This window comes from Entelurus aequoreus, linkage group LG19, assembly GCF_033978785.1.
Source record: "Entelurus aequoreus isolate RoL-2023_Sb linkage group LG19, RoL_Eaeq_v1.1, whole genome shotgun sequence".
In the NCBI taxonomy this organism is placed as follows: domain Eukaryota; kingdom Metazoa; phylum Chordata; class Actinopteri; order Syngnathiformes; family Syngnathidae; genus Entelurus; species Entelurus aequoreus.
The window spans coordinates 39,538,689-39,566,222 of NC_084749.1; the positions used below are offsets into that span (position 1 = coordinate 39,538,689).

Below are 27,534 nucleotides of genomic sequence, written 5' to 3' on the forward strand. Positions count from 1 at the left end.
AGGTGTGTGTAAACATACATATCCTCTGTCCTACAGGTGTGTGTAAACATACATATCCTCTGTCCTACAGGTGTGTGTAAACATACAGTATCCTCTGTCCTACAGGTGTGTGTAAACATACAGTATATGTATACTACACAACATAACAAAACATCACTGGTTGGACCGTTGAAGCATATGATATCATTCATGTGGAGGGAAATGAGTGACCCCTTGGGCACAATTAGTAGCATGTTCAAAATCCTCATTTAAATAGGGTAGTTACTATGAGGTCTGTCACACCGCTACTTCTCCATCTAGCTTTTATCTACCCCCCCCCCCCCCGGGCCCTATTCAGACTTTTTTTCAGAGTTTGTTGCTAATCTAGTGAAGCACGCAGATAATATAATTATAATTGGTGATTTCAATCAATCAATGTTTATTTATATAGCCCTAAATCACAAGTGTCTCAAAGGGCTGCACAAGCCACAACGACATCCTCGGTACAGAGCCCACATACGGGCAAGGAAAAACTCACCCCAGTGGGACGTCGGTGAATGACTATGAGAAACCTTGGAGAGGACCGCATATGTGGGTAACCCCCCCTCTAGGGGAGACCGAAAGCAATGGATGTCGAGTGAGTCTGACATAATATTGTGAAATTGTGAAAGATTTAAGGTGTATCCGGCTTTCCACCCGAGTGCAGCTAGGATGGGCTCCAGCACCCCCCGTGACCCTGAAAGGAACAAGCATGCGTGGCGCTCCAGACTATAATTGATAGCTGTGGTCTTACACAAATAATAAATTAACACACGCATCGCAACAGTAATACGATAGATCTAGTCCTTTTCCGGGGTGTCACCACCTCCAAAGGTATGATACTCCCGTACACTAAAGTAATGTCTGATAACTACCTTATAAAATTTAAGGTGTTCTGACTGATTGTCAACAAACTACTAATAACCACTGCTTTAGCAATCGCCACATTAATGCTGTCACAAACTACGACTCTTGCTGGCCTTCAGTAATGGCACCATTCCCAAATTATGTGGGCTCTATCAATAACCTCACTAACAATTTAACGATGCCCTGCGCAACGCCATTGATTAGTATAGATGCTGATGCGTCATCCATGTTGCTGCTACTTGATCTTAACGCTGCTTCCAATACCGTCGATCATAACATTTTATTACAACGTATCAAAACACGTATTGGTATGTCAGACTTAGCCTTTTCTTGGTTTAACTCCTATCTTACTGACAGGATGCAGTGCGTTTCTCATAACAATGTGACCTCAGAGTATGTTAAGGGTTACCACCGGGTTCGATTCTTGGCCCTGCATTCTTCAGCATCTACATGCTACCTCTAGGTGACATCATACGCAAATACGGTGTTAGCTTTCACTGTTATTCTGATGACACCCAACTCTACATGCCCCTAAATCCGACCAACACGCCAGATTGTAGTCACCTAGAGGCGTGTCTAAATGAAATTATCCAATGGATGTCCAGCAACTTTTTGCATCATAACGCAAAGAAAACGAAAATGTTGATTATCGGTCCTGCTAGACACCGGCACTTATCTAATAATACCACTTTAACATCTGACAACCAAACAATTACACAAGACGACTCGGTAAAGGTACTGTCTTCGACCCAACTCTCTCATTTGAGTCACGCATTAAGAGTGTGACTAAAACAGCCTTCTTTCATTACCGTAATATCACTAAAATTCGTTCCATTTTGTCCACCACCGACGCTGAGATCATTATTCATGCATCCGTTACGTCTCGTCTCGATTACTGTAACGTATTATTTTCGGGTCTCCCTATGTCTAGCATTAAAAGATTAGCAGTAGTAGTTGTTGTTTATTAAGTATATGTCATAGTCAACATCATACATGTAGTACATAATATACATACAATATTATTATTTCACAAAAATGTAATTAATAAAATAAAATACAATTGAATTAAACATATCTCAAAAGGGTAATGAGAAGAAGTATAAACTTTTTGAATCGCCCCCCTTTTTTTTTTTACATAGTTACTTTAACTAATATCCAGTTTCCTCATTTACAGTTGGTAAAAAATGTGGCTTCTAGACTTTTGACAAGGACAAGAAAGTTTGATCATATTAGGCCTATACTGGCTCACCTGCACTGGCTTCCTGTGCACTTAAGATGTAACTTTAAGGTTTTACTACTTACATACAATATACTACATGGCCGATCTTATCTTGCTGATTGTATTGTAACATACACTATATTGCCAAAAGTATTCGGCCACCCATCCAAATGATCAGAATCAGGTGTCCTAATCACTTGGGCCGGCCACAGGTGTATAAAATCAAGCACTTAGGCATGGAGTCTTTCTACAAACATTTGTGAAAGAATGGGCCGCTCTGTGATTTCCAGCGTGGAACTGTCATAGGATGCCACCTGTGCAACAAATCCAGTCGTGAAATTTCCTCGCTCCTAAATATTCCAAAGTTAAGTTGTTTGGGAACAACAGCAACTCAGCCACGAAGTGGTAGTCTACGTAAACTGACAGAGGGGTCAGCGGAGGAATTATGGCGTTGGGTTGTTTTCAGGAGTTGGGCTTGGCCCCTCAGTTTCAGTGAAAGGAACTTTGAATGCTCTAGGACAGGGGTGTCAAAGTCAAATGGACGGAGGGCCAAATAAAAAATTTAGCTACAAGCCGAGGGCCGGACTGTTCGAATGTTCATTGAAAAATTTTTAAATGACGCATATAGTCTAGTGAACCTAATTGAACCTACTGAAAACCTAACAAATATATTCCAATATGATCAGATAAATAAAGCAATATTTTCTTATGGCTCTGTCAGTAATCTTTAATTTTCAACAGACACAAAAGACAAATTTCCTTTATATAAAAATCCCCATAACATGAACATTAAATGAAAGAAACCGGTATTCAAGGCACCATCAGTAGCCTATATTTTCTATTTTAGCAAAAGTGGGCTAAATTTACTTCAAAGAAAAAAACAATAATAGCAATTTTCTATCTTCCACTCAACTGAAATATTTTTAAAATATAATTAAATTGAAATACAATAAAATAAAGTGCAAAAATCTATAAATCAAAAACAACACTTTGTTTAAGGAGAAGTAACATGCAGTGAAAACAAATATTAAACTTTAACTTTTAAACTTGAATTGAGTAAAAACTCACGCAGCTCCATCTCATTTACACATCTTGACACCTCTTCATACAAATCATGCCCCGTAGTTGTGCCATGCATAGGACGTAAAGCCAAAAACTCCTCTGTCACGCTTAGGCTGGAGTCCACTCCGCGGATGAAAATTGACAACTGGGCAATGTCAGAAATGTCGGTGCTCTCATCCACAGCCAAGGAATATGCAATGAAATCTTTTCCCTTTTTCACAAGCTGCTCTTTTAGATTGATGGACAACTGTTCTACTCTCTCGGCAATGGTGTTTCTGCTCAGACTCACATTTAAAAAGAGTTGCCTTTTTTCTGGGCAAACTTCGTCACAAACTTTAATCATGCAGTTTTTGATGAAATCTCCCTCCGTAAATGGCCGGGCTGATTTAGCGATCTCTTCTGCCAAAATAAAACTGGCCTTGACAGCAGCCTGGCCTTGTGATTTGGCTTTTTTGAACAGAGCCTGTCGAGATTTGAGGCCTCGTTTTAATTCCTCTGCCTTTTGTAGCCTTTGTTCCATGTCCATATTCTTGTTTTTGTCCGCGTGTTTCGTTTCATAATGTCGTCTCAGATTATACTCTTTCAGTACCGCCACACTTTCTCCACACAGAAGACACACAGGTTTTCCAGCTACCTCCAAAAACATATACTCCGACTCCCACCTTGTTTGAAACCCCCGGTTCTCAGTGTCCACCTTCCGTTTTGCCATTTTTGATGGGTATCTGAAAGTTAATTTTACTGTGATGCTGACGACTGCTGTGCCAATAAATATTGAAATGAAGCAGCCTACTGCTCGGTGCGTCACCGTTGCATTGTGGGAAATGTAGTATTGGTGCGTGTAAAAGATCTGCGGTCTGCGGGCCGGTTCTAATAATAAATCAAGATCATCCCAAGGGCCGTAAAAAACCTTCTCGCGGGCCGGATATGGCCCGCGGGCCTTGACTCTGACATATGTGCTCTAGGATACCAAAACATTTTGGACAATTCCATGCTCCCAACCTTGTGGGAACAGTTTGGAGCGGCCCCCTTTCTCTTCCAACATGACTGTGCACCAGTACACAAAGCAAGGTCCATAAAGACATGTGTGACAGAGTCTGTGCAGGCCAGTCAAGTTACTCTACACCAGAGTCCTGACCTGAACCCGATAGAACCCATTTGGGATGAATTAAAACAGAGACTGAGAGCCAGGCCTTCTCGACCAACATCAGTGTGTGAACTTACCAAAGCGCTTTTGAAAGAATGGTGGAAAATTCCTATAAAAACACTCCGCAACCGTGTGGACAGCCTTCCCAGAAGAGTTGGAGCTGTAATAGCTGCAAAAGGTGGACCCACATCATATGGAACCCTATGGGTTAGGAATAGGATGGCACTTCAAGTTCATATGTGAGTCAAGGCAGGTGGCCAAATACTTTTGGCAATATAGTGTATGTCCCGGCCAGAAATCTGCGTTCTAAGAACTCCGGCTTATTAGTGATTCCCGAGGCCTATAAAAAGTCTGCGTGCTATAGAGCGTTTTCTATTCGGGCTCCAGTACTCTGGAATGCATTACCGGTAACAGTTAGAGATGCTACCTCAGTAGAAGCATCTTAAAAAACTTAATTTATACACCCTAGCCTTTAAAGAGACCCCTTTTTAGACCAGTTGATCTGCCGTCTCTTTTTTCTGCTCTGCCTCCCTCTCCTGCATGGAGGGGTTATCAGGTGGGCACAGATCAGTTTCCAAAGAGGTTGCGCTAGCTGTTCCAAGTCATGACCCGGGATGGACCACTGCTCTATGCACTAGTTGGTGATGTCTCTGTGCTACTGATGTGTCTACATGCAAGCGGATTCACTGCTGGCCCCACTATGGACTGGACTCTCACATTATCAACTGTATCCACTCGGCATCCATTGCAGCGGTCACCCAAGGGGGGTTCCCCACATCTGTGGTACCTTTCAAGGTTTCTCGTTGTTCCCATCGAGTTGAGTTTTTTCTTGCCCTGATGTGGGATCTGAGCCGAGGAGGTTGTTGTGGCTTGTGCAGCCCTTTGAGACATTTGTGATTAAGGGCTATATAAATACACTTTGACGTATTGATACACAATCGTTAGACGAAGCTGAGCTGTTTGTGAGTGACAGGTGGAACTCATAAAAAAGTATATTCATGTCAGCAATACAACTTCAAATGTGAAACTAATGTGTGATATAAACTCATTACATGCAAAGTGAGATATGCCTAGCCTTTATTTATTACAAGTTTGATGATCAAGGCTTACGTTTTTTGAAAACCCCCACATTTTCTGAGATTTTCAATTCAAGGTTTTCATAAGCTGTAAGCAATAAACATCAACATTAGATCAAAATAAGGTTTGAAATAGCTTGTGTTGCATGTTATGAGCCAATGCCGTGCATTAGTTTTAAATTGTAAATCTAAACAAACCTTTGCACGATATAAAAATGTTTTTGGTTTTACCTGTATATTTTCTAGGGAGATGACACACTGCAAACAGTCAGTGTTCAAAAACAAGAAGAAAAAAAAACTAAAATTAGGGGTATTTTATTTGAACTAAGCAAAATTATCTGCCAATAGAACAAGAAAATGTGGCTTGTCAAGACTTTCCAAAACAAGTAAAATTAGCTAACCTCAATGAACCCAAAAATACCTTAAAATAAGTATATTGTCACTAATAACAAGTGCACTTTTCTTGATAGAAAAAAATGAGACCTTTTTGCTCAATATGTTGAAAAATATTCTTAAATTAAGCAAATGCTAGTGCCATTATCTTGACATAATGATATGCTTGAAGTAAGAAATTATTACTTTAAAAAGGTAGTTTTATACTTGTGAGTGTTGATGACACAGCTTTGCATCAGTTGATATTCTAGTTTCAAGCATGTTGTACTCAATATAGGTCATAAAATCTCAGCAACAAGCTGTAATATCTTACTGAGATAATTTAAGACCAAAACCCTTAAAACCAGTAAAACACTGTAACATGAAATCTGCTTAGTGAGAAGAATTATCTTATCAGACAGAAAATAAGCAAATATCACCCTTATTTGAGATATTTAATATTACTTAGATTTCAGTTTTTGCAGTGCAAAGATTCCTAAAAAGCTTTGAAAATGTTACTAAATGTTACATTTTTGTGTAATTTCCTCATATGTTTTATTTTGACAAATTCTACACAACAATACTTATTTAATAATAATAATAATAATACCTGGGATTTATATAGCGCTTTTCTAAGTACCCAAAGTCGCTTTACATGTTAAAAACCCATCATTCATTCACACCTGGTGGTGGTAAGCTACTTTCGTAGCCACAGCTGCCCTGGGGTAGACTGACGGAAGCGTGGCTGCCAATTTGCGCCTACGGCCCCTCCGACCACAACCTATCATTCATTCACCGGTGTGAGCGGCACCGGGGGCAAGGGTGAAGTGTCCTGCCCATTTATTATATTTATTTTCAAAATAAGTTTTTTTTATGCTATGTGCCTCGTCAGACCTCACTGTTGACTTTGTAAGGTAATGTTAGCTCTTAACTAAACAAAATTGATGCAAAATAAGAATGAATAATGAACTGAATTGTTTAGCAGAATTGAACGTGGAATCGGAACTGGAAAAATCTTCAATCTGACCCCTAATTGTATGCAAGCAATGCCATTCAGCGCGGCACTTTCGACTAACTGACACTGATACCAGCTGTAAAAAATCTATTTGTGCAAAGTAGAGATGAACTCTAGATTCATTTTCGACATTATTAACACGGCTTTGGAGTGAGCTATGCTAAATGACACGTATTGCTAACAAGACGTAAAAACACAAACAATTAACATCAAAGCGAATGGTTGTACCTGCGAATGTTGACAAAGTTTTTGTAAAACAACACACGCTCGTGGTTTTAGAACATGGAAGCTCAGTTCTAACAGAGGGATTGCCCAAGACATGACAAAGTATTTTCACGTAGTGGCTGGGCGACGGCCATGGCAATGACGCTTTGAGGATATTCTGGACTACCTGTAAATATCGTATTTTTCAGACCATAGGGCGCACCGGATTATAAGGCGCATTAAAGGGGTCATATTCTGATTTTTTTCTAAATTGAAAGCACTTGCTTGTGGTCTACATAACATGTATTGTTGGTTCTTTGGTCAAAATGTTGCATAGATAATGTTTTACAGACCATCTTCAAGTAGCTTTCTGTCAGTCGCTTCAGGATACGCCGTTTTGTGGGCGGTCTTATTTACGTGGCTCACCTTCGGCAGCGTCTTCTCCCCGTCATCTTTGTTGTAGCGGTGTAGCGTGCAAGGACGGGAGTGGAAGAAGTGTCAAAAGATGGAGCTAACTGTTTTAATGACATTCAGAATTTACTTCAATCAATAACGGAGCAGCATCTCCTCATCCGTGGCTCACTAGTGCAACAACAACGCCGGAAATGTGTCCCGTTAAAAACCAACCGACCAGAACCCTCTAATAACTAAAGTTCCGTGGGTGAATTATATAAACCCACTACAGTTTTTAGCGCTTTGATAGCTAGTCTACTGACAGATATAAGTAAGAACTTTTCACTGCGTTATATTAGAAATGGCATCTCACGCTGCTGGTAGGGTGGGCTTGCAACAGTTTCATTGTTTGTGACTGGTGCGGCTTTCACTACACAGTAGCAGGAGTTGACTGGGCTTGACGTGCCGAGACAGCTTGTACACGACCCTATGTCTGTCTGGTCTCACGTGGTATGAGACTGTAACCCATTACCTGGAAGACAATAGGCTAGGCGCGGGGACTAACAAGTCAACTCCAAAACTTCCCGAAACCAGAAATGGTGGAAGGTTAGGCTTGGGGCTAGCAACCCCAACCCATAAAAACTCCTTGCTACAGAAACGTTGACGAAAACCAAAAAATCCAAAAGTCTTGGAAAGGAAGTCTCTACGGTTACACAAACCAAAGAGAAAATGACGATGCACTCGGAAAACCGCAAGGAGACGGTGCGTCCGATTCTTCTGACCCCTAGACACTCCACTAACATCGCAACATGGAACATCAGGACCATGTATGCAGGAGGAAAGACAGCAGTCATAGCCGAAGAGATGAGGAGATACAGAATATCTCTCTTGGGTCTGTGCGAAACCAGATGGCTCCAGTCGGGGCAGGTTAAACTGGCCAGTGGTGAGTCCATATTATACTCAGGGCACCCAGAAGACTCTGCACCACATACAGAGGGTGTAGGGTTCATGCTATCCAAAGAAGCTCAGAGGGCCCTCATCAGTTGGGAACCCTTCAACTCAAGGATCATTACTGCAAAATTCCATACCACGCATAAGAAAATAAACCTTCAAGTAGTACAATGCTATGCCCCTACCAACGATGCAGAGGATGAAACGAAGGACAACTTTTACAATCTGCTATACCACATTCTTCAGAAAAAGAAAGGAAAGGACATCATGGTCTTAATGGGGGACATGAATGCGAAAATAGGAGGAAATAACAATGGCTATGAGCTGATAATGGGAACGCAAGGGCTTGGAACAATGAATGCAAACGGAGAAAGGTTTGCTACAGCATGTGCAGACAACAGCTTGGTTATTGGAGGTTCCATTTTCCCACACAAGGACATCCACAAAGCAACATGGGTTTCTGCCAACCACACAACTGAAAACCAGATTGATCACATCTGCATTAGCCGGAAATTCAGGCGCTCACTACTTGATGTCAGAGCGAGAAGAGGAGCTGACGCTGCATCTGACCACCACCTAGTCACAGCAAGATTCCAGTTGAAATTGAAATGCATGAAACAAAGAGGAGGGAGGATCAAATTCAACATACAACAATTCCAAGATATAGGCACTTTGGAACTATACCAAGTCACATTACACAACCGGTTCCAAGCACTACAGGACCAGACAACACAAGCACCAAGAACTTTAGAAGGGATTTGGGAAGGTTTGAAGTCCACATGGAAGGAGACCTGTGCAGAAATGGTAGGGAGAAAAAAGTCCACAAACAAACCTTGGCTATCCACAGAAACCCACAAGAAAGTGAGTGAGAGAAGGGAGAAAAAGGAGGTAGTCAACAGATGCAGAACTAGAGCAGGAAAGGCAGCAGCACAAAGAGAATATGAAGTAGTAAACAAGGATGTGAAGAAGAGTGTCAGAAGGGACAAAAAGAAGTACATCGAGGATCTAGCACAGCAGGCAGAGGAAGCAGCAGGGAAGAACTATCTGAAAGAACTCTATCTAACCACCAAGAAGGTTACCGGAAAATTTAAACAAGCCCAAATGCATATTAAAGACACAAATGGTACACTCCTCACAACCAAGGAAGATAAACTCCAGAGGTGGACTGATCACTTTCAAGACCTACTCAACAGAGAGCCCCCTCAACTGACTGCAGATATTCCACCAGCTCTAATCATGCTTGAAATAAACTGCAACCCCCCCACCAAACTGGAAATCAGGAAGGCCATCAAAGCCCTGAGAGCAGGAAAGGCAGAAGGGCCAGATGAGCTACCAGCAGAAGCTCTCAAAGCAGATATCGAAACATCCTCCAGCATGCTTTTCCATCTCATGCAAGCTATCTGGGAGGAAGACAAAGTCCCATCAGACTGGAGAGATGGCAACATCATAAAGATTCCCAAGAAAGGAGACCTCAGGGAGTGTAAAAACTACAGGGGTATTATGCTCCTCTCAACGCCAGGGAAGGTGCTTAACCACATACTACTAGAAAGGATGCGGAAATTGGTCGATGCACAACTGAGGGATAACCAGGCTGGTTTCAGAAATGGAAGATCTTGTGCTGACCAAATTGCCTCCCTCAGGATTATAATAGAACAATCCATGGAATGGAACTCACCAGTATATATTAATTTCATAGACTTTGAAAAGGCGTTTGACAGTGTCGACCGTGAGACACTGTGGAAGCTGATGGCACACTATGGCATCCCACCAAAGCTCATCAACATCATCAAGAGCACCTACCAAGAGATGCGATGTCGTGTCCTACATGACGGATGCCCATCAGAGGCCTTCGAGGTCCTGACTGGGGTGCGGCAAGGATGTCTGCTCCTCCTCTGTATTGACTGGACCATGAACCAAACAACCAAAAACAGCAAAACCGGCATACAGTGGAGCCTTACCGAACAACTAGAGGACCTAGACTTTGCAGACGATCTAGCTCTCCTGGCTCACACTTACCAACAGATGCAGGACAAATCACAAAAACTACAAAGAACTGCTGCATTTCTTGGGCTTAAGATCAATTCACAAAAAACAAAGGTCATGCGTATCAATAACAAGAACAATACACCAATAACAATGGACCATAATCAATTAGAGGAGGTAGTCAGTTTTACATACTTGGGGAGCATAATCAGTGTAGATGGAGGAGCAGATGAAGATGTCAAATCCAGAATAGGGAAAGCAAGAACATCATTCAACTTACTAAACAAAATATGGAGAGCAAAAAACATTTCTCTCAATACCAAATTGAAAATATTTAACTCAAATGTCAAATCCATCCTGCTGTACGGATCAGAAACATGGAAAACCACCAATAGCATACTCAATAAACTACAGACATTCGTAAACCGTTGCCTCCGTCGGGTCCTAGGAGTCTACTGGCCAGACACCATCACCAATGCCAACCTGTGGGAACTCACCAAACAAGAACCAGTGGAACTGCAAATCAGAAGAAGGAAGTGGAGCTGCATAGGCCACACACTCAGAAAACCAAATAAATCAATCACCAAACAGGCACTAACATGGAACCCACAGGGAAAAAGAAACAGAGGGAGACCAAGAACAACCTGGAGAAGAAGCACGGAACAGGAGATGAGGGCTGAGGGGCTGTCATGGCAACAACTCGACCGAAGGGCACAAGACCGGAATGGATGGAAGGCTTTCGTCGGCGGCCTATGTTCCTCAGGGAATACTAAGGCCTAAGTAAAGTAAGTAAGTATATTAGAAATGGCAACAGCGGAAGATGAATACCACATAACAAGAAGATAGAGAAAAAGAAGAAGCTTATCGACTATGGCAGCGACACGGACTACAATGGAGGAAGCGCGCACATTTTTAGTACTTATGCAGATCCCAAATACACAACAGGTACCAGAAGGTAAGAAAAGTTGCTTTTGCATATTATTGCGAAACAAAACGCCAGATAATATGTCTACTAATAGGTGCCATTTTGTGTTCCTTACACACGCACCATAATAATACTCGTATGTTAAATGCGCCAACAATCCATCAGGCGGTGCGGCTTCATAGCTTACCAAAGTCGTACTAAAAGCATTTTTGACAGATTTTTGAGCGCCATGTGTAATGTTCTATATTCTCAACGGAACATTTAACGTTTTGGTGTTGTTCACTGCCGTCATCTTGCAGTTTACACTTATCTCTTATGTTTGACTGCCATCTACTGGTCGTACTTATCATTACACCATGTACCAAATAAAACTGCTTTGAGTTGGGTAAGCACAGCCAGAATTATGCCGTGCATTAGGCGCACCGAGTTATAAGGTGCAGTTATAGTCCGAAAAATACGGTACTGTAATCTACAGTAGAACACTCTCAAGGCTGCTTATATTGGGTGACGAGAGTGTCTATATGGATGTTATTTCATGTTTACAGGGCTCTAATAATGTTTACAACCTTCTAAATATATTTTTTAAACAGTCTTTTTATCCTCAAACTATTTTTTTCGATTTATTATTGATAATCTTACACCATGTCTGGTACTGATTAACTGTGATGTATTGCCCATAAAAGGTTCCATTGTCTGATCCAATTTGTGCAGTAGATAGATGACAGGCCTACTGTTATGCCCTTGGGCTTTTATCAGCCAATCTTAAATGGCTGGCTTGGGTTAAAATAGCTCGGATTTCCAACCAAACTTGAGAACAAGGATCAACAAAGAGAAGCACATACACACATGCAATGATGACAAACCAAAAAAAAGGGGAAAATATTTGCATTCTCTTCTGAATTGCCTGGAGAACACCTGTAGAAGATTATTTATTAATGTTAATATTAAAAGTCGCAACTCCGCCTTCCGCTCGAATGCAGCTGAGATAGGCTCCAGCGCCCCCCGCGACCCCGAAAGGGACAAGCGGTAGAAAATGGATGGATGGAATATTAAATATAATTATTAATATTAATCATATATTAATAGGAAGCGGTAGAATATGGATGGATAAATTCATAGGCTTAATAACACCTACATATTGTGACGAAGTAAAAAATATCAATAAGACTATTTTAATCGCTTTATTCTTTTTTTCTCACTTCCTCCCCATTTCACTCTTTTATAGAAACTCGTCCTCCTAAACTTTGAACAGTACTCGACCGCTCAGAGTTTTCTTGACTGTCCTCCTGGGTTCTACACTGTATTTGTTATGCCCATTTTATTGTAGACTCTAACTGACACCTTGTGGCGATATGAAAATACAACGCTTCATTAGTTTGGGCACTTGTGGGTTGACGATATCAGTTCAGTTCATGAGACAATTGAGAAGTAGACAAGTTGTGTTAGCTCTTACAAGCCTTGGAAAAGATAAGTCTGTAAGTAAACTGTTTAACTTGTTTATGTAACTCAATATTAAGGTGGAAATTGGTTAAATTTGATAGTAAGATGTTTATTGAAAAACGATTTTTGTACACTGTTTTAATGGATGTTTTGAGGACTTAAAATGGCGGCCAGTCGTATATTTCCACCATCGAAACAGTTTCAACACTCTGCAGTATTTGTTTGATGATAATGCTGTATATTTGTGTAAAGCTAATATTTATATATTGTATATTACATTTCAGTATGTTATTTGAATCACATAGCTTATACATTTGTCATTGTGTGTAGATAGATGGATAGTACTTTATTGATTCCTTCAGATTTCAGTTTTACAAAAATAAAAGTCCAGTGCAAGACAAAAGTAAAGATAGGAAAACACAAAGCAAGATCAACAACAATAAAGAGCCTAAATGGATTCATCTGCTTCGGAACTTTATTAGACGCCTTGCATTGTTTGTTAGCTGTCTGCCAAGCTGTATAACCTCAACACATATAGTGAGGGCAGAACAGTATTTGATGGTGGATTTTTGGTTCTCATAACTAAACAATGGTGCTCTTTATATTCATATTTCAGGAGCTTTTCATGAAATAGCGAAAATGTTTGAACTTGCAGGCAACATTTTGTTATAGAATACAAGCTACATAAAATCGAAAACCGTTTTTTGTTCAGAACCGTGCGTAGTGATGTCAGACCACAAAACGCTCTAAAGTTGACTACCGTTTTTTCTGGACCGTAGGGCGCACCGGATTATAAGGCGCACTGCCGATGATCGGGTCTATTCAGGTATTTTTTCATACAAAAGGCGCACCGGATTATAGGGCGCATTAAAGGAGTCATATTAGGATTTTTAAAAAATGTAAAACACTTCCTTGTGGTCTACATAACATGTAATGGTGGTTCTTTGGTCAAAATGTTGCATAGATTATGTTTTACAGATCATCTTCAAGCCGCTTTCTGACACTCTCTTCAGGATGCGCCATTTTGTGGGCGGTCTTATTTAAGTTTTAATGACTTTCAGACTTTACTTAAATCAATAACGGAGCAGCACGATGGAACAAGGGTTAGTGCGTCTGCCTCACAATACGCGCTCTGGATCTTTCTGTGTGGAGTTTGCATGTTCTCCCCGTGACTGCGTGGGTTCCCTCCGGGTACTTCGGCTTCCTCCCACCTCCAAAGACATGCACCTGGGGATAGGTTGATTGGCAACACTAAATTGGCCCTAGTGTGTGAATGTGAGTGTGAATGTTGTCTGTCTATCTGTGTTGGCCCTGTGATGAGGTGGCGACTTGTCCAGGGTGTACCTCGCCTTCCGTCCAATTGTAGCTGAGATAGGTTCCAGCACCCCCCGCGAACCGAAAGTGATAAGCCGTAGAAATGGATGGATGGATGGATGGAATAACGGAGCAGCATCTTCTCATCAGTGGCTTATTAGTGCAACAACACCGGAAATGTGTCCCGTGAAAAATGGTCCGACCGGAACTCCCTAATAACTAAAGTTCCGTGGGTGAATAATGTAAACCCACTACACTGGTATGTTTTAGCGCTTCCATAGAGAGATATAAGTTAGAACTTTACGCTACTTTATACCAGAAATGGCAACAGCAGATGATGAATGCCCCATAACAAGAAGATAGTGAAAAAGAAGAAGCTTATCGACTACAGCATCGGCACGGACTACAGTGACGGACGTGCACAAATTTTCAGGACTTATGCAGATCTCAAATACATATCAGCAGGTACCAGAAGGTAAGAAAAGTTGGTTTTGCATAATATTGTGAAACAAAACGCCAGATAATATGTGTGCTAATGGGTGCCATTTTGCGGTCCTTGTACACACACCATAGTAATACTTGTATCTCTGACTACGGTAGTCATGAAATCCATCAAGCGGTGCAGCTTCTAAGTCGTACTAAAACTTTTTGACAGATTTTTGAGTGCCGTATGTAATATTCTTTATTTTCAATGGAACATTTAAAGCTTTGGTGTTGTTTACTGGCGTCATATTGCAGTCTACACGCATCTCTTATGTGTGACTACCATCACACTTATCATTACACCATGTACCAAATAAAATTGCTTCAAGGGCGGTAAGCACAACCAGAATTATTCCATACATTAAGCGCACCGGATTATAAGGCGTACTGTCGATTTTTTGAGAAAATGAAAGGATTTTAAATGCGCCTTATAGTCTGAAAAATAGGGTACATTTTACAAGAAAAGATTGCAACAGCACTACTGGTAATAATTATAAGGCAGCTTGGTCATCAAGAGGACATTCAAACATGTGAACGCACAACATGCAATAAATACAAATACACATCGCGTTTTGAACCGCTCCGATCTCATCCCAGCGGCAGTAATGCTAGCACGTCATCTGAATACAACAGGTACTAACACCTCCTATCATTTTAGCGCTAGTATTTGTTCAATTGAAATGAATGCCTTCTCATTTAGATGAGCATGATGAGAGACAGGTTCTGACTGGCTCCCAGTTCATGTCTGCTGCTAGACTAATGTCACCGAACAGCTACTGAGTTTGTGGTGTCAGGTTCAAACACTGATGACATCTATTAAACAGACAAGAAGCAAGGAATCATGCAGGGACAGAGTTCACTTTGGCTCAATGAGGAGCGACGTTTGGGGCTGCACACTCAGTTACAATCTCCCACCATGGTCTAAGGTCCAGACCCTTGTGCTCCTCTATTTATTTGGGAGGTCCCTGGTTACATCACTGAGGCTGCTTCTGAAGGAAGGGGGGTAATTTCAGCAGCCCCAGTTAGACACAATATATGATTATTCAGAAATGCAAATGTGCTGACACTCGTGATATCGCCCTGTCTCTGCTTTGTCTGCGTCACGGTACTCGATGTTCTGGAAAACAAACACTGATAAGAGACGACTGCAATCCAAGATTGCAAATTGTCCCTTTGCATAGATAGAAAAGTACAACTTCAGCACAATTGATAATAACTATAGCAACGGCCTTTAAGCATAAGAGTCGTGTGATAACTTACACATAATTATTCTAACAGTGATCAAAAGGTAGCATTTTCGGTGGGTGAATGTTCAATTGTAGTCAGAGAAAAGTTGCATGTTTTCCTGCAACCAGATTTTGTCTCAGTCATTATCAGGGTTTCCGCGGGGCATTAAAAAGCATTGAATGTCATTAAAAAACATTAAATGTGATGTCCTGAGGCATTGAAAATGGATACAATTGTAGGACTTAGCCGATAGTCAATACATCGATCCATTAAATGATAAATGAAAATGAATGTAAGAACGCTATGTAAGAAGAATTGCTACGTCCGTCTGTTTCCTTCCCTCCTCCCTGGTTTTAAAACTGGATACAAGAGCCTAAGGTCCAAAAGCGTGGCAGCATCATGCTGTGGGGATGTTTTTCAACGGCAGGAACTGGGAGACTCGTCAGGCTAGAGCAGGGGTCGGCAACCCAAAATGTTGAAAGAGCCATATTGGACCAAAAATACAAAAACAAATCTGTCTGGAGCCGCAAAAAATTAAAAGCCATATTAAATGTGTCATGAGATGTACATTTAATTAAGAGGACTTAAAGGAAACTAAATGAGCTCAAATATAGCTACAAATGAGGCATAATGATGCAATATGTACATATAGCTAGCCTAAATAGCATGTTAGCATCGATTAGCTTGCAGTCATGCAGTGACCAAATATGTCTGATTAGCACTCCACACAAGTCAATAACATCAACAAAACTCACCTCTGTGCATTCATGCACAACGTTAAAAGTGTGGTGGACAAAATGAGACAGAAAAAGAAGTGGCATAAAACACGTCCTAGAAAGTCGGAGAAAGTTATACATGTAAACAAACTATACGGTGAGTTCAAGGACCGCCAAAATAAGTAGGACAAAACGGCGCTCGCCCAATACTCGAATCAGTGAAGCATGTTTAATATAAACAGTGTGATTTATAACAATTAGGGAGGTTTGTGTCATGTTTGTCCTCCTACAGAAACCATACTAAAACAAAAAAATAGATTTTTTTCCCCTCATCTTTTTCCATTCTTCATACATTTTTGAAAAATCTCCAGAGAGCCACTAGGGCGGCGCTAAAGAGCCGCATGTGGCTCTAGAGCCGCGGGTTGCCGACCCCCGGGCTAGAGGGAAAGATGAATGTACAGAGACATTCTGGATAAAAAAAAATGCTTCTCATCCAACCTGATGGAGCTTGAAAGGTCCTGCAAAGAGGATTGGGCGAAATTGCTAAAAGATAGGTGTGCCAAGCTATTCAAAAAGCCACGAGGTTGTAATTGCTGCTAAAGGTGCATCAACAAAGTGGTGAGCAAATGCTGTAAATACTTATGTACATATGTTTTTTTTTTAGTATGAATACATTTGCAAAATTTATTTGAAAAAATTGGAAAAAGTGAAGCGCTGTGAATATTTATGTGCTGTTCTAACCTGTGAAAAAAAACCGTAGCAGTGTGGTCCATTTAGTGCAGGGGTCACCAACGCGGTGCCCGCGGGCACCAGGTAGCCCTTAAGGACCAGATGAGTAGCCCGCTGGCCTGTTCTAAAAAATAGCTCAAATATTTTTTAAATGTTATTTATTTACTAGCAAGCTGGTCTCGCTTTGCCCGACATTTTTAATTCTAAGAGAGACAAAACTCAAATAGAATTTGAAAATCCAAGAAAATATTTTAAAGACTTGGTCTTCACTTGTTTAAATAAATTCATTAATTTTTTTACTTTGCTTCTTATAACTTTCAGAAAGACAATTTTAGAGAAAAAAATACAACCTTAAAAATGATTTTAGGATTTTTAAACACATATACCTTTTTACCTTTTGAATTCCTTCCTCTTCTTTCCTGACAATTTAAATCAATGTAAAAAATTGTTTTTATTGTAAAGAATAATAAATATATTTTAATTTAATTCTTCATTTTAGCTTCTGTTTTTTCGACGAAGAATATTTGTGAAATATTTCTTCAAACTTATTATGATTAAAATTCAAAAAAGTTATTCTGGCAAATCTAGAAAATCTGTAGAATCAAATTTAAATCTTATTTCAAAGTCTTTTGAATTTCTTTTAAAATTTTGGTTCTGGAAAATCTAGAAGAAATAATGATTTGTCTTTGTTAGAAATATAGCTTGGTCCAATTTGTTATATATTCTAACAAAGTGCAGATTGGATTTGAACCTATTTAAAACATGTCATCAAAATTCTAAAATGAATCTTAATCAGGAAAAATTACTAATGATGTTCCATAAATTATTTTTTTAATTTTTTCAAAAAGATTCGAATTAGCTAGTTTTTCTCTTCTTTTTTTCGGTTGAATTCTGAATTTTAAAGAGTCGAAATTGAAGATAAACTATGCTTCAAAATGTAATTGTCATTTTTTTGTGTGTTTTCTCCTCTTTTAAACCGTTCAATTAAGTGTAAATATCATTAATTATTAATAATAACATAGAGTTAAAGGTAAATCGAGCAAATTGGCTATTTCTGGCAATTTATTGAAGTGTGTATCAAACTGGTAGCCCTTCGCATTAATCAGTACCCAAGAAGTAGCTCTTGGTTTCAAAAAGGTTGGTGACCCCTGATTTAGTGACATTCCGGCAATACGATTCTAGAGCTATTGTTGACTTTCATTGGACTATTACTATATGCCTTTTTTGCCCTTTTCGTTCGGGACCCTTTGGGACTGTGTGACAAGGGGTGGCACTTTCGTGACTTCTGCGGTGCTTTTTTGTGAACATCTGGACCTGCCTCCCGGGAGCCTTTTGGCCACGGAGACACCAGAGTCCATTTGGAGAGACTGGAGGAGATGCGGATGAAGAGACAGGACTGCGGAGCTCGAGCTGAGCGTCGGGACGGACACGCTTCACAGTGTCTTGGCAGAATGAGCAGGTATCGGACACCTCGGTATAGGGTATAGGGCGGTTGGTAGGCTGGGCGTGCCAGCAACCTGAGGGTTCCAGGTTCAATCCCCGCTTCCACCATCCTAGTCACTGCCGTTGTGTCCTTGGGCAAGACACTTTACCCACCTGCTCCCAGTGCCACCCACACTGGTTTACATGTAACTTAGATATTGGATTTCACTATGTAAAGCGCTTTGAGTCACTAGAGAAAAAGTGCTATATAAATATAATTCACTTCACTTCACTTTACCTCGGTCTCCTTGGACGTATCCTCGTTCATCCACTGGACACTGGCCGAGAGTTGGTGGGCGGCCAAGGCTGGAGTCGGTTGCTTTGTTGGGTCTGCTCCTGTCTCTGGTTATGCTCCCTCTACCCCAGCGGACTATGGCGTGGAACACCACAGAGGCCACCACAGTGTATATGTTTTTGTTATTGTTGTTGTTTTACTTTTGTGGCTGTGTGTAGAAGTGGCCGGTTGCATCAGCTCTGCTCTTTTAATGTCTTTAATGTCCTTTGATGTTTCCCTCTTACACACATGTTTATGTGTGCTATGGCTATGAGGTGTTTTTTCCATGGCCTCAGTCTGGACCCCTTCTCCAGGGGCCCAGGCTAAGACTGAAATTTTTTTTTTTTCTCACTTCAACATTTTTAACCTGTTTCTCACCTTTTTTGTAAGGGGTGCCGGAAGTTGGCAGACCCGTCAGCGATCCTGTTCTGTCTCCTTATGATGTTTGTCTGCTCTTGAATGGGATTGTACTGAAAATCTTAATTTCCCCTCGGGGATTAATAAAGTAATTCTGATTCTGATTCTGATATGCTACATGTAGATTTGATTGTTTTATTTTATTTTGAAACACTACTTACGAATAAAAGCACATAGATTGAGTCACTGTGTGTTTAATCCTACTAAAATCGGTATGTACCAAAACAGACTTACCACTGTAAGAAATATGTTGTACGTGCGGTCGAAAAAATTGTGTAAGTGGGGCTCAGTCCATAAGGAGGGCGAGAGTCCAGTCCCATTTTTGAATATTTTTAGCTCTGTGTTTTGGGTCAATATATACATATACTGTGACTCAGCTTTCTTACATGCGCGGACACATTTGGGGCCAGAATGCCTTCACATCAATTTGAATTTCGGCAAATTCCAGTACATTTAAGAGAGTCACTACTTTGAAAAATGTGGTTAACAGAAACAAAAGCGGGCTCATAAATAAAAGTGTGTATACAAATGCATTTACGCATGCAAACATAGAGGAAACATTAATCTCTCCGCTCGAGTCAGTGCAGGAGAGACTGAACATTCTTCCGCCACCCACAAAGTTCCACTGTCTGCATTTAGCTTGTTTTTATGCACAGGGAGCACTTCAGTGAAGTACTAGCTGGAGTGTTTACTGCTGCTTGCAAAACATTATCCATCATCAGTGTCATTGCTGTCAGCATTTTTTGGGGGGACGAGAAAATCCATAAGATTATGGGGACAAAAAAGTTTAATAAATGATTACAAGTGCACTGCAAAAACTGAAATCTAAGTAAGATTAAATATCTCAAATAAGGGAGATATTTGCTTCTTTTCTGTCTGATAAAATAATTCTTCTCACTAAGCAGATTTTATGTTAGTGTTTTACTTGTTTTAAGTGTTTTGGTCCTAAATGATCTCAGTAAGATATTACAGCTTATTGCTGAGATTTTATGACCTATATTGAGTAAAACATGCTTGAAACTAGAATATCAACTGTTGCAAAGCTGTGTCATCAACACTCACACGTATAAAACTACTTTTTTAAAGTAATAATTTCTAACTTCAAGCATGACAAAAAAATCCTGATGCAGAGCGCATATCATTATGTCAAGATAATGGCACTAGCATTTACTTCATTTAAGAATATTTTTCAACATATTGAGCAAAAAGGTGTCTTTTTTTTTTCTACCAAAAAAAATGCACTTATTAGTGACAATATACTTATTTTAAGGTATTTTTGAGTTCATTGAGGTTAGCTAATTTTACTTGTTTTGGAAAGTCTTGACAAGCCGCATTTTCTTGTTCTATAGGCAAATAATTTTGCTTAGTTCAAATAAAATACCCCTAATTTTTTATTTTTTTTTCTTGTTTTTGAACACTGACTTTTTGCAGTGTGGCATGAAAAAAATTAGTTAAATGGAACACTTGAATGAACTTTCAAATTTTTGTATTTTCTTATGACACGTGTAGTAAGGAAGTCGAGTTAAAGGCAATTTCAATGCAATTATTATATCTCGTTTTTATTATTGTATCACATGTTGGTCCCAGGCAAGCAAAATGAATCCTTGCACAAACAATCTCTCAAAATCATTGACCGAAAACCACAACACCACCATCACTGTTTAGTAGGGATGTCCGATAATATCGGACTGCCGATATTGTCGGACGATAAATGCTTTAAAATGTAATATCGTAAATTATCGGTATCGGTTTCACAATTATCGGTATCGGTTTCAAAAAGTAAAATGTATTACTTTTTAAAACGCAGCTGTGTGCAAGGACGTAGGAAGAAGTACAGAGCGCCAATAAACCTTGAAGGCAGTGCCTTTGCGTGCCGGCCCAATCACATAATATCTATGGCTTTTGACACACTCACAAGTGAATGCAAGCATACTTGATCAACAGCCATACAGGTCACACTGAGGGTGACCGTATAAACAACTTTAACTCTGTTACAAATATGCGCCACACTGTGAAACCACACCAAACAAGAATGACAAACACATTTCGGGAGAACATCCGCACTGTAACACAACATAAACACAACAGAACAAATACCCAGAACCCCTTGCAGCACTAACTCTTCCGGGACGCTACAATATATACCACCCCCCCTCTAACCACGCCCACCTCAACCTCCTAATGCTCTCTCAGGGAGAGCATGTCCCAAATTCCAAGCTGCTGTTTTGAGGCAATCAAAGCTGCTCATTGAGGTGGGCACTATGTTTGACATGTCAACTTATTGTGTATTATATTTATGCATGAGAAGAATGTTGTAAACTGTGAGGTGTGTGTTAAAATCATGTTTGTTTTTACAAATGATGACAGATGTGAACAAGAGCATGTATTGTCTATGTGTTATGATGTAAAGGAGGGGTGGTTGTATTGTATATTAAGTATGTGTCAATGAAAGGGCATTTTATGACTTTTCTTAATTTGATTACATGCATACATAGTTTTATTGCATGTTTTTTTGTATCTATTTAATTTAGGTAGCCAGGGACTGCAGATGGAAATGAGGTGTTTAGCTATATTCTGGTGCAGGACATATACACTATATTATTGCCAAAAGTATTTGGCCACCTGCCTTTACTCACAAATTAACTTGAAGTGCCATCCCATGGAATTGTCCAAAATGTTTTGGTATCCTGGAGCATTCAAAGTTCCTTTCACTGGAACTAAGGGGCCAAGCCCAGCTCCTGAAAAACAACCCCACACCATAATTCCTCCTCCACCAAATTTCACACTCGGCACAATGCAGTCCGAAATGTCTCCTGACAACATCCAAACCCAGACTGGTCCATCAGATTGCCAGATGGAAAAGCGTGATTCATCACTCCAGAGAAGGCGTCTCCACTGCTCTAAAGTCCTGTTGTGACGTGCTTTACACCACTGCATCCCACGCTTTGCATTGGACTTGGTGATGTATGGCTTAGATGCAGCTGCTCGGCCATGGAAACACATTCAATGAAGAGCTCTCTGCGTACTGTACGTGGGCTAATTGAAGGTCACATGAAGTTTGGAGCTCTGTAGAAACTGACTGTGCAGAAAGTCTTTGGACTACGCGCTTTACGCTCTCTGTCAGTTTACGTGGCCTACCACTTTGTGGCTGAGTTGCTGTTGTTCCCAAACTCTTCACTTTTCTTATAATAAAGTTGACTTTGGAATATTTAGGGGCGAGGAAATTTCACGACTGGATTTGTTGCACAGGTAGCATCCTATGACAGTTCCACGCTGGAAATCACTGAGAGCGGCCCATTCTTTCACAAATGTTTGTAGAAAGACTCCATGCTTAAGTGCTTGATTTTATACACCAGGCCAAGTGATTAGGACTCCTGATTCTCATCATTTGGATGGGCGGCCAAATACTTTTGGCAATATAGTGTATGTCTTTGAGCTTAATGTTTCTGTGCATTGTCCCTTCAAATAAAGACTAAACTAAACTAAGAAAAAAAAATCCATATTTAAAATGTATAACTTAAGCAAAGAAAAATTGTGACTGGAATAGCAAAGGAAGTAGACCTACAGTTGTTGTTCAGGACTTGGTCAAGACCCTCACGCCACTGAGCAGCTTCTTCAGGTGAAGGCCTGTACACAAAATACTTCATGTCAATCAAACTGCAGGAAATCATCTGAACACAACATTTTGGTTTCAATGTCAAAGGTTATGCATAATTCTGTTTTCAGTTTGTGTCAAAAAATGTTCCTCCAGAACAGGGGTCTTCTACTGAGGGCCCAAAGACAAATCAAAGGGTGCAAGGGGTATTTTAAACTTTTTATTTAAGCAAAATAAAGGCTATAAAGTACTTTTCATGTATTGTAAGACATCACTTTTTGTTATATATATTTTTTATTTTATTTTTTTTGTCCTGTCCAGCTACTCAGGCAAATCATATACTAGTTAGAACCAAACCGAGAAACAACACAGCAATTATCAGCATTATTGCTGCATTTTAGAAGTGTCTGTATTACTTTATTAAACATACGTAAATAATTGATGTTTGGACATTTGTACATCGATTCATGAATCGACCACACGCTAATGGCGATTTTCCCCACCTGTAATGAAAACCCAGACATATATTTGGTGAAAATGTTCCATTTAAAACCAAATCTTGCTAAAACCAAAGTGTATGAAAACCAATGTATTAATTAAAAGTAATATATATATGTATATATATATATATATATATATATATATATATATATATATATATATATATATATATATATATATATATATATATATATTAGGGATGTCCGATAATGGCTTTTTTGCAGATATCCGATGTTACGATATTGTCCAACTCTTAATTACCGATACCGATATCAACCGATATCGATATATACAGTCGTGGAATTAACACATTATTATGCCTAATTTGGACAACCAGGTATGGTGGAGATAAGTTCCTTTTTAAAAAATAAAAATAAAATAAATAAATTGAAAACATTTTCTTGAATAAAAAAAAAGTAAAACAATATAAAAACAGTTACATAGAAACTAGTAATTAATGAAAATGAGTAAAATTAACTGTTAAAGGTTAGTACTATTAGTGGACAAGCAGCACGCACAATCATGTGTGCTTATGGACTGTATCCCTTGCAGACTGTAGTGATATATATTGAAATATAATGTAGGAACCAGAAATATTCACACAAAAGGGTTGTTTCTTTCTGTTATTAATGAGTGTAAATGGGGGAGGGAGTTTTTTTGGGTTGGTGTACTAATTGTAAGTGTATCTTGTGTTTTTTATGTTGATTTAATAATAAAAAATAAAAAAAACAACGATACAGATAATAAAAAAACGATACCGATAATTTCTGATATGACATTTTAAAGCATTTATCGGCCGATATTATCAGACATCTCTAATATATATATATATATATATATATATATATATATATATATATATATATATATATATATATATATATATATATATATATATACATATATATATATATATATATATATATATATATATATATAGATATATATATATATATATATATATATATATATATTGCTGTAAGCTTGTGAAAAAGGTTGATTAGTCCCAACAGAGCAATGCAGTGCAGTGACGATCAATCAGAACAATCAGCAAGAAGCTCGTGTTGCTGCAAATCTCATCTTCAGAGCCTTGCTAAATCAAACCTTTGAACCATTTAATCTGAGAGGCTTTTGCCTGGAAGCCAGCTGCTCACAACTGATTACATCTGCTCCTGTTCAGTACAGTTTCAGTCAGTGGGTTTAAACACATTCATATTATTCTTGCCTTTGAATTGTTTTTCTACTCTGGTATTTAATTATACCACTCACATCTCGCATGACTTACATGTTATATTTTGTCTTTCTCTATGTTTTATTTAGTTGATTTCCTGGTTTTATTTGGGTTTTTTTCAGGCAGCTGGCCCTGCAGCTGGGACCAGAGCAGCGAGGCAGGTGCACACAATCAGCAATTAGTGCCATTCATAAAGCTCACCAGACACATTGCTGATTGCTTTTCTCAGTTCTGAGCCATAACTTCCCTGTTTTTGCACACTTGGTTTTCCAACGTCCATTTTTTTTTGTCCTGTCCAGCCACTCAGGCAAATCCTATTGTTGACGTAAACGGCCCATATCTGCTGTACAGATTTACTTAACAAAAGATAAAAGTGGGCTACTTCTCTTGTTGGCTTGTTGTATTTGACTTTGGATAGAAAAAAGAAGAAGGCAGAGCGACAACAACAACAAAAGAACATTAGCAAAAACGTTATTTTTCATATTTCTACACTGCAAAAACTGAAATCTAAGTAAGATTAAATATCTCAAATAAGAGTGATATTTGCTTATTTTCTATCTGATAAGATAATTCTTCTCACTAAGCAGATTTTATGTTAGAGTCTTTTACTTGTTTTAAGTGTTTTGGTCCTAAATGATCTCAGTAAGATATTACAGCTTGTTGCTGAGATTTTATGACCTATATTGAGTAAAACATGCTTGAAACTAGAATATCAACTGTTGCAAAGCTGTGTCATCAACACTCACAAGTATAAAACTACTTTTTTAAAGTAATAAGTTCTTACTTCAAGCATGAAAAAAAAAATCATGATGCCGAGCGCATATCATTATGTCAAGATAATGGCACTAGCATTTACTTAAAGGCCTACTGAAATGATTTTTTTTTTATTTAAACGGGGATAGCAGATCCATTCTATGTGTCATACTTGATCATTTCGCGATATTGCCATATTTTTGCTGATCGACGGTACGACGAAGGACTTCACCCGATCACTGATGCGGTTGGCGGCCCGGAGACGGAGGAAGTCAAGGTGAGGTCGTTCGGCTAGCGCGTCTGCTATCCTCAAAGTCCTCCTGGTTGTGTTGCTGTAGTCCGTCGCTAATACACTGATCCCACCTACAACTTTCTTCTTTGCAGTCTTCATTTGTCATTAAACAAATTGCAAAAGATTCACCAACACAGATGTCCAGAATACTGTGGAATTTTGAGATGAAAACAGAGCTTTTTGTATTGGATTCAATGGGCTCCGAATACTTCCGCTTCAACCATTGACGTCACGCGCAAACGTCATCATATCGAAACGTTTTCAGCCGGAAGTTTGCCTGGAAATTTAAAATTGCACTTTATAAGTTAACCCGGCAGTATTGGCATGTGTTGCAATGTTAAGATTTCATCATTGATATATAAACTATCAGACTGCGTGGTCGGTAGTAGTGGGTTTCAGTAGGCCTTTAATTTAAGAAAATTTTTCAACATATTGAGCAAAAAGGTCTCATTTGTTTTTTCCTACCAAGAAAAGTGCACTTATTAGTGTGAATATACTTATTTTAAGGTATTTTTGGGTTCATTGAGGTTAGCTAATTTGACTTGTTTTGGAAAGTCTTGACAAGCAGAATTTTCTTGTTCTATTGGCAGTTAATTTTGCTTAATTTTTTTTCTTGTTTTTGAACACTGACTTTTTGCAGTGTGATGACTATTCTTGCCTTTTTTTGCTCATTAATCCACGTGGATTTCATGTTTCTTGTTTTCATGTGGTTTTTTTTTTGCCTTTTGGGTCGGGACCCTTTGGGACTGTGTGACAAGGGGTGGCACTTTCATGACTTCTGCGGTGCTTTTTTGTGAACTTCTGGATCTGCCTCCCGGGAGTCTTTTGGCCATGGACACCAGCTACTGGTTCCACACCAGAGTCCGTTTGGAGAGATCTGGAGGGCATGCGGATGAAGAGACAGGGCCGCGGAGCTGGCGCTGAGCGCCACGGACCGAGCTTGTCCGTGTCTTGGCTGAATGAGCAGGTATCGGACACCTCGGTTTCCTTAGACGTATCCTCGCTCATCCATGCAGACTGGAAACTGGCCGATAATTGGTGGGCGGCCGAGGGTGGAGTCGGCTCTCTTGGTTGCTTTTTTGGGTCTGCTCCTGTCTCTGGCCATGCTCCCCCCCACCCCAGCAGACGATGGCGTGGAACACCGCAGAGGCCACCACAGTGTATATGTTTTTTTGTTGTTGTTGTTGATGTTTTACTCTTGTGGCTGTGTGTAGAAGTGGCTGGTTGCATCAGCTCTGCTCTTTTAATGTCTTTAACGTGTCCTTTGATGTTTCCCTCTTACACACGTTTGTGTGCTATGGCTATGAGGTTTCTTTCTTTCTTTGGGTTAGGGTTAGCAGGTTGGCAGACCTGTCAGCGATCCTGTTCTGTCTCCCTGTAATGTTAGTCTGATCTTGAATGGGATTGTGTTGAAAATCCTAATTTCCCCTGGAGGATTATTAAAGTATTTCTGGTTCTGATTCTGATACTTTGACTAGACTGCCTTGTCTTTGCACCCTTTGTTGTTATTAGTTTGCCTTCCTGGATTCCAGGCCAATTGTTTTCCCTTTTCCATTTTTCGTAGTTGCTAGTTATTTTTCCTCAGAATTTATTTAGGCATTTTGTTTATGTAAATTTTTTGGTGATATTTGCTAGCCATTGTTTTTTAATATTTTTTCACCAACCACTCACTCTTTATGGAGCCTAAACACTGGTAGTAAAATTTGGAATGGGGAAAAAAAGTTGACATTGTTAAAAAAGTTGTTTTGGCAACAAACTAATAGAAAACTAAAAAATATATATACATGGTGGATATTTTTTGTATCATGACGTATTTTCAATGCCAGTCTTCATATTTGCGTAAACTGTTTT

General features: G+C 39.5%; 1 protein-coding gene across 1 annotated transcript in view; it reads right to left on the minus strand.

The window, feature by feature from the left end:
• The window catches only part of LOC133635371 (regulator of G-protein signaling 5-like), a 46,408-nt gene that overhangs the window by 16,748 nt on the left and 2,126 nt on the right, over positions 1 to 27,534 (minus strand). Inside the window, exon 3 of the mRNA XM_062028511.1 lies at positions 22,877 to 22,938. Within this exon, the coding sequence (XP_061884495.1) occupies positions 22,877 to 22,938 (62 nt within the window). The remainder of the gene's footprint in view (positions 1 to 22,876; positions 22,939 to 27,534) is intronic.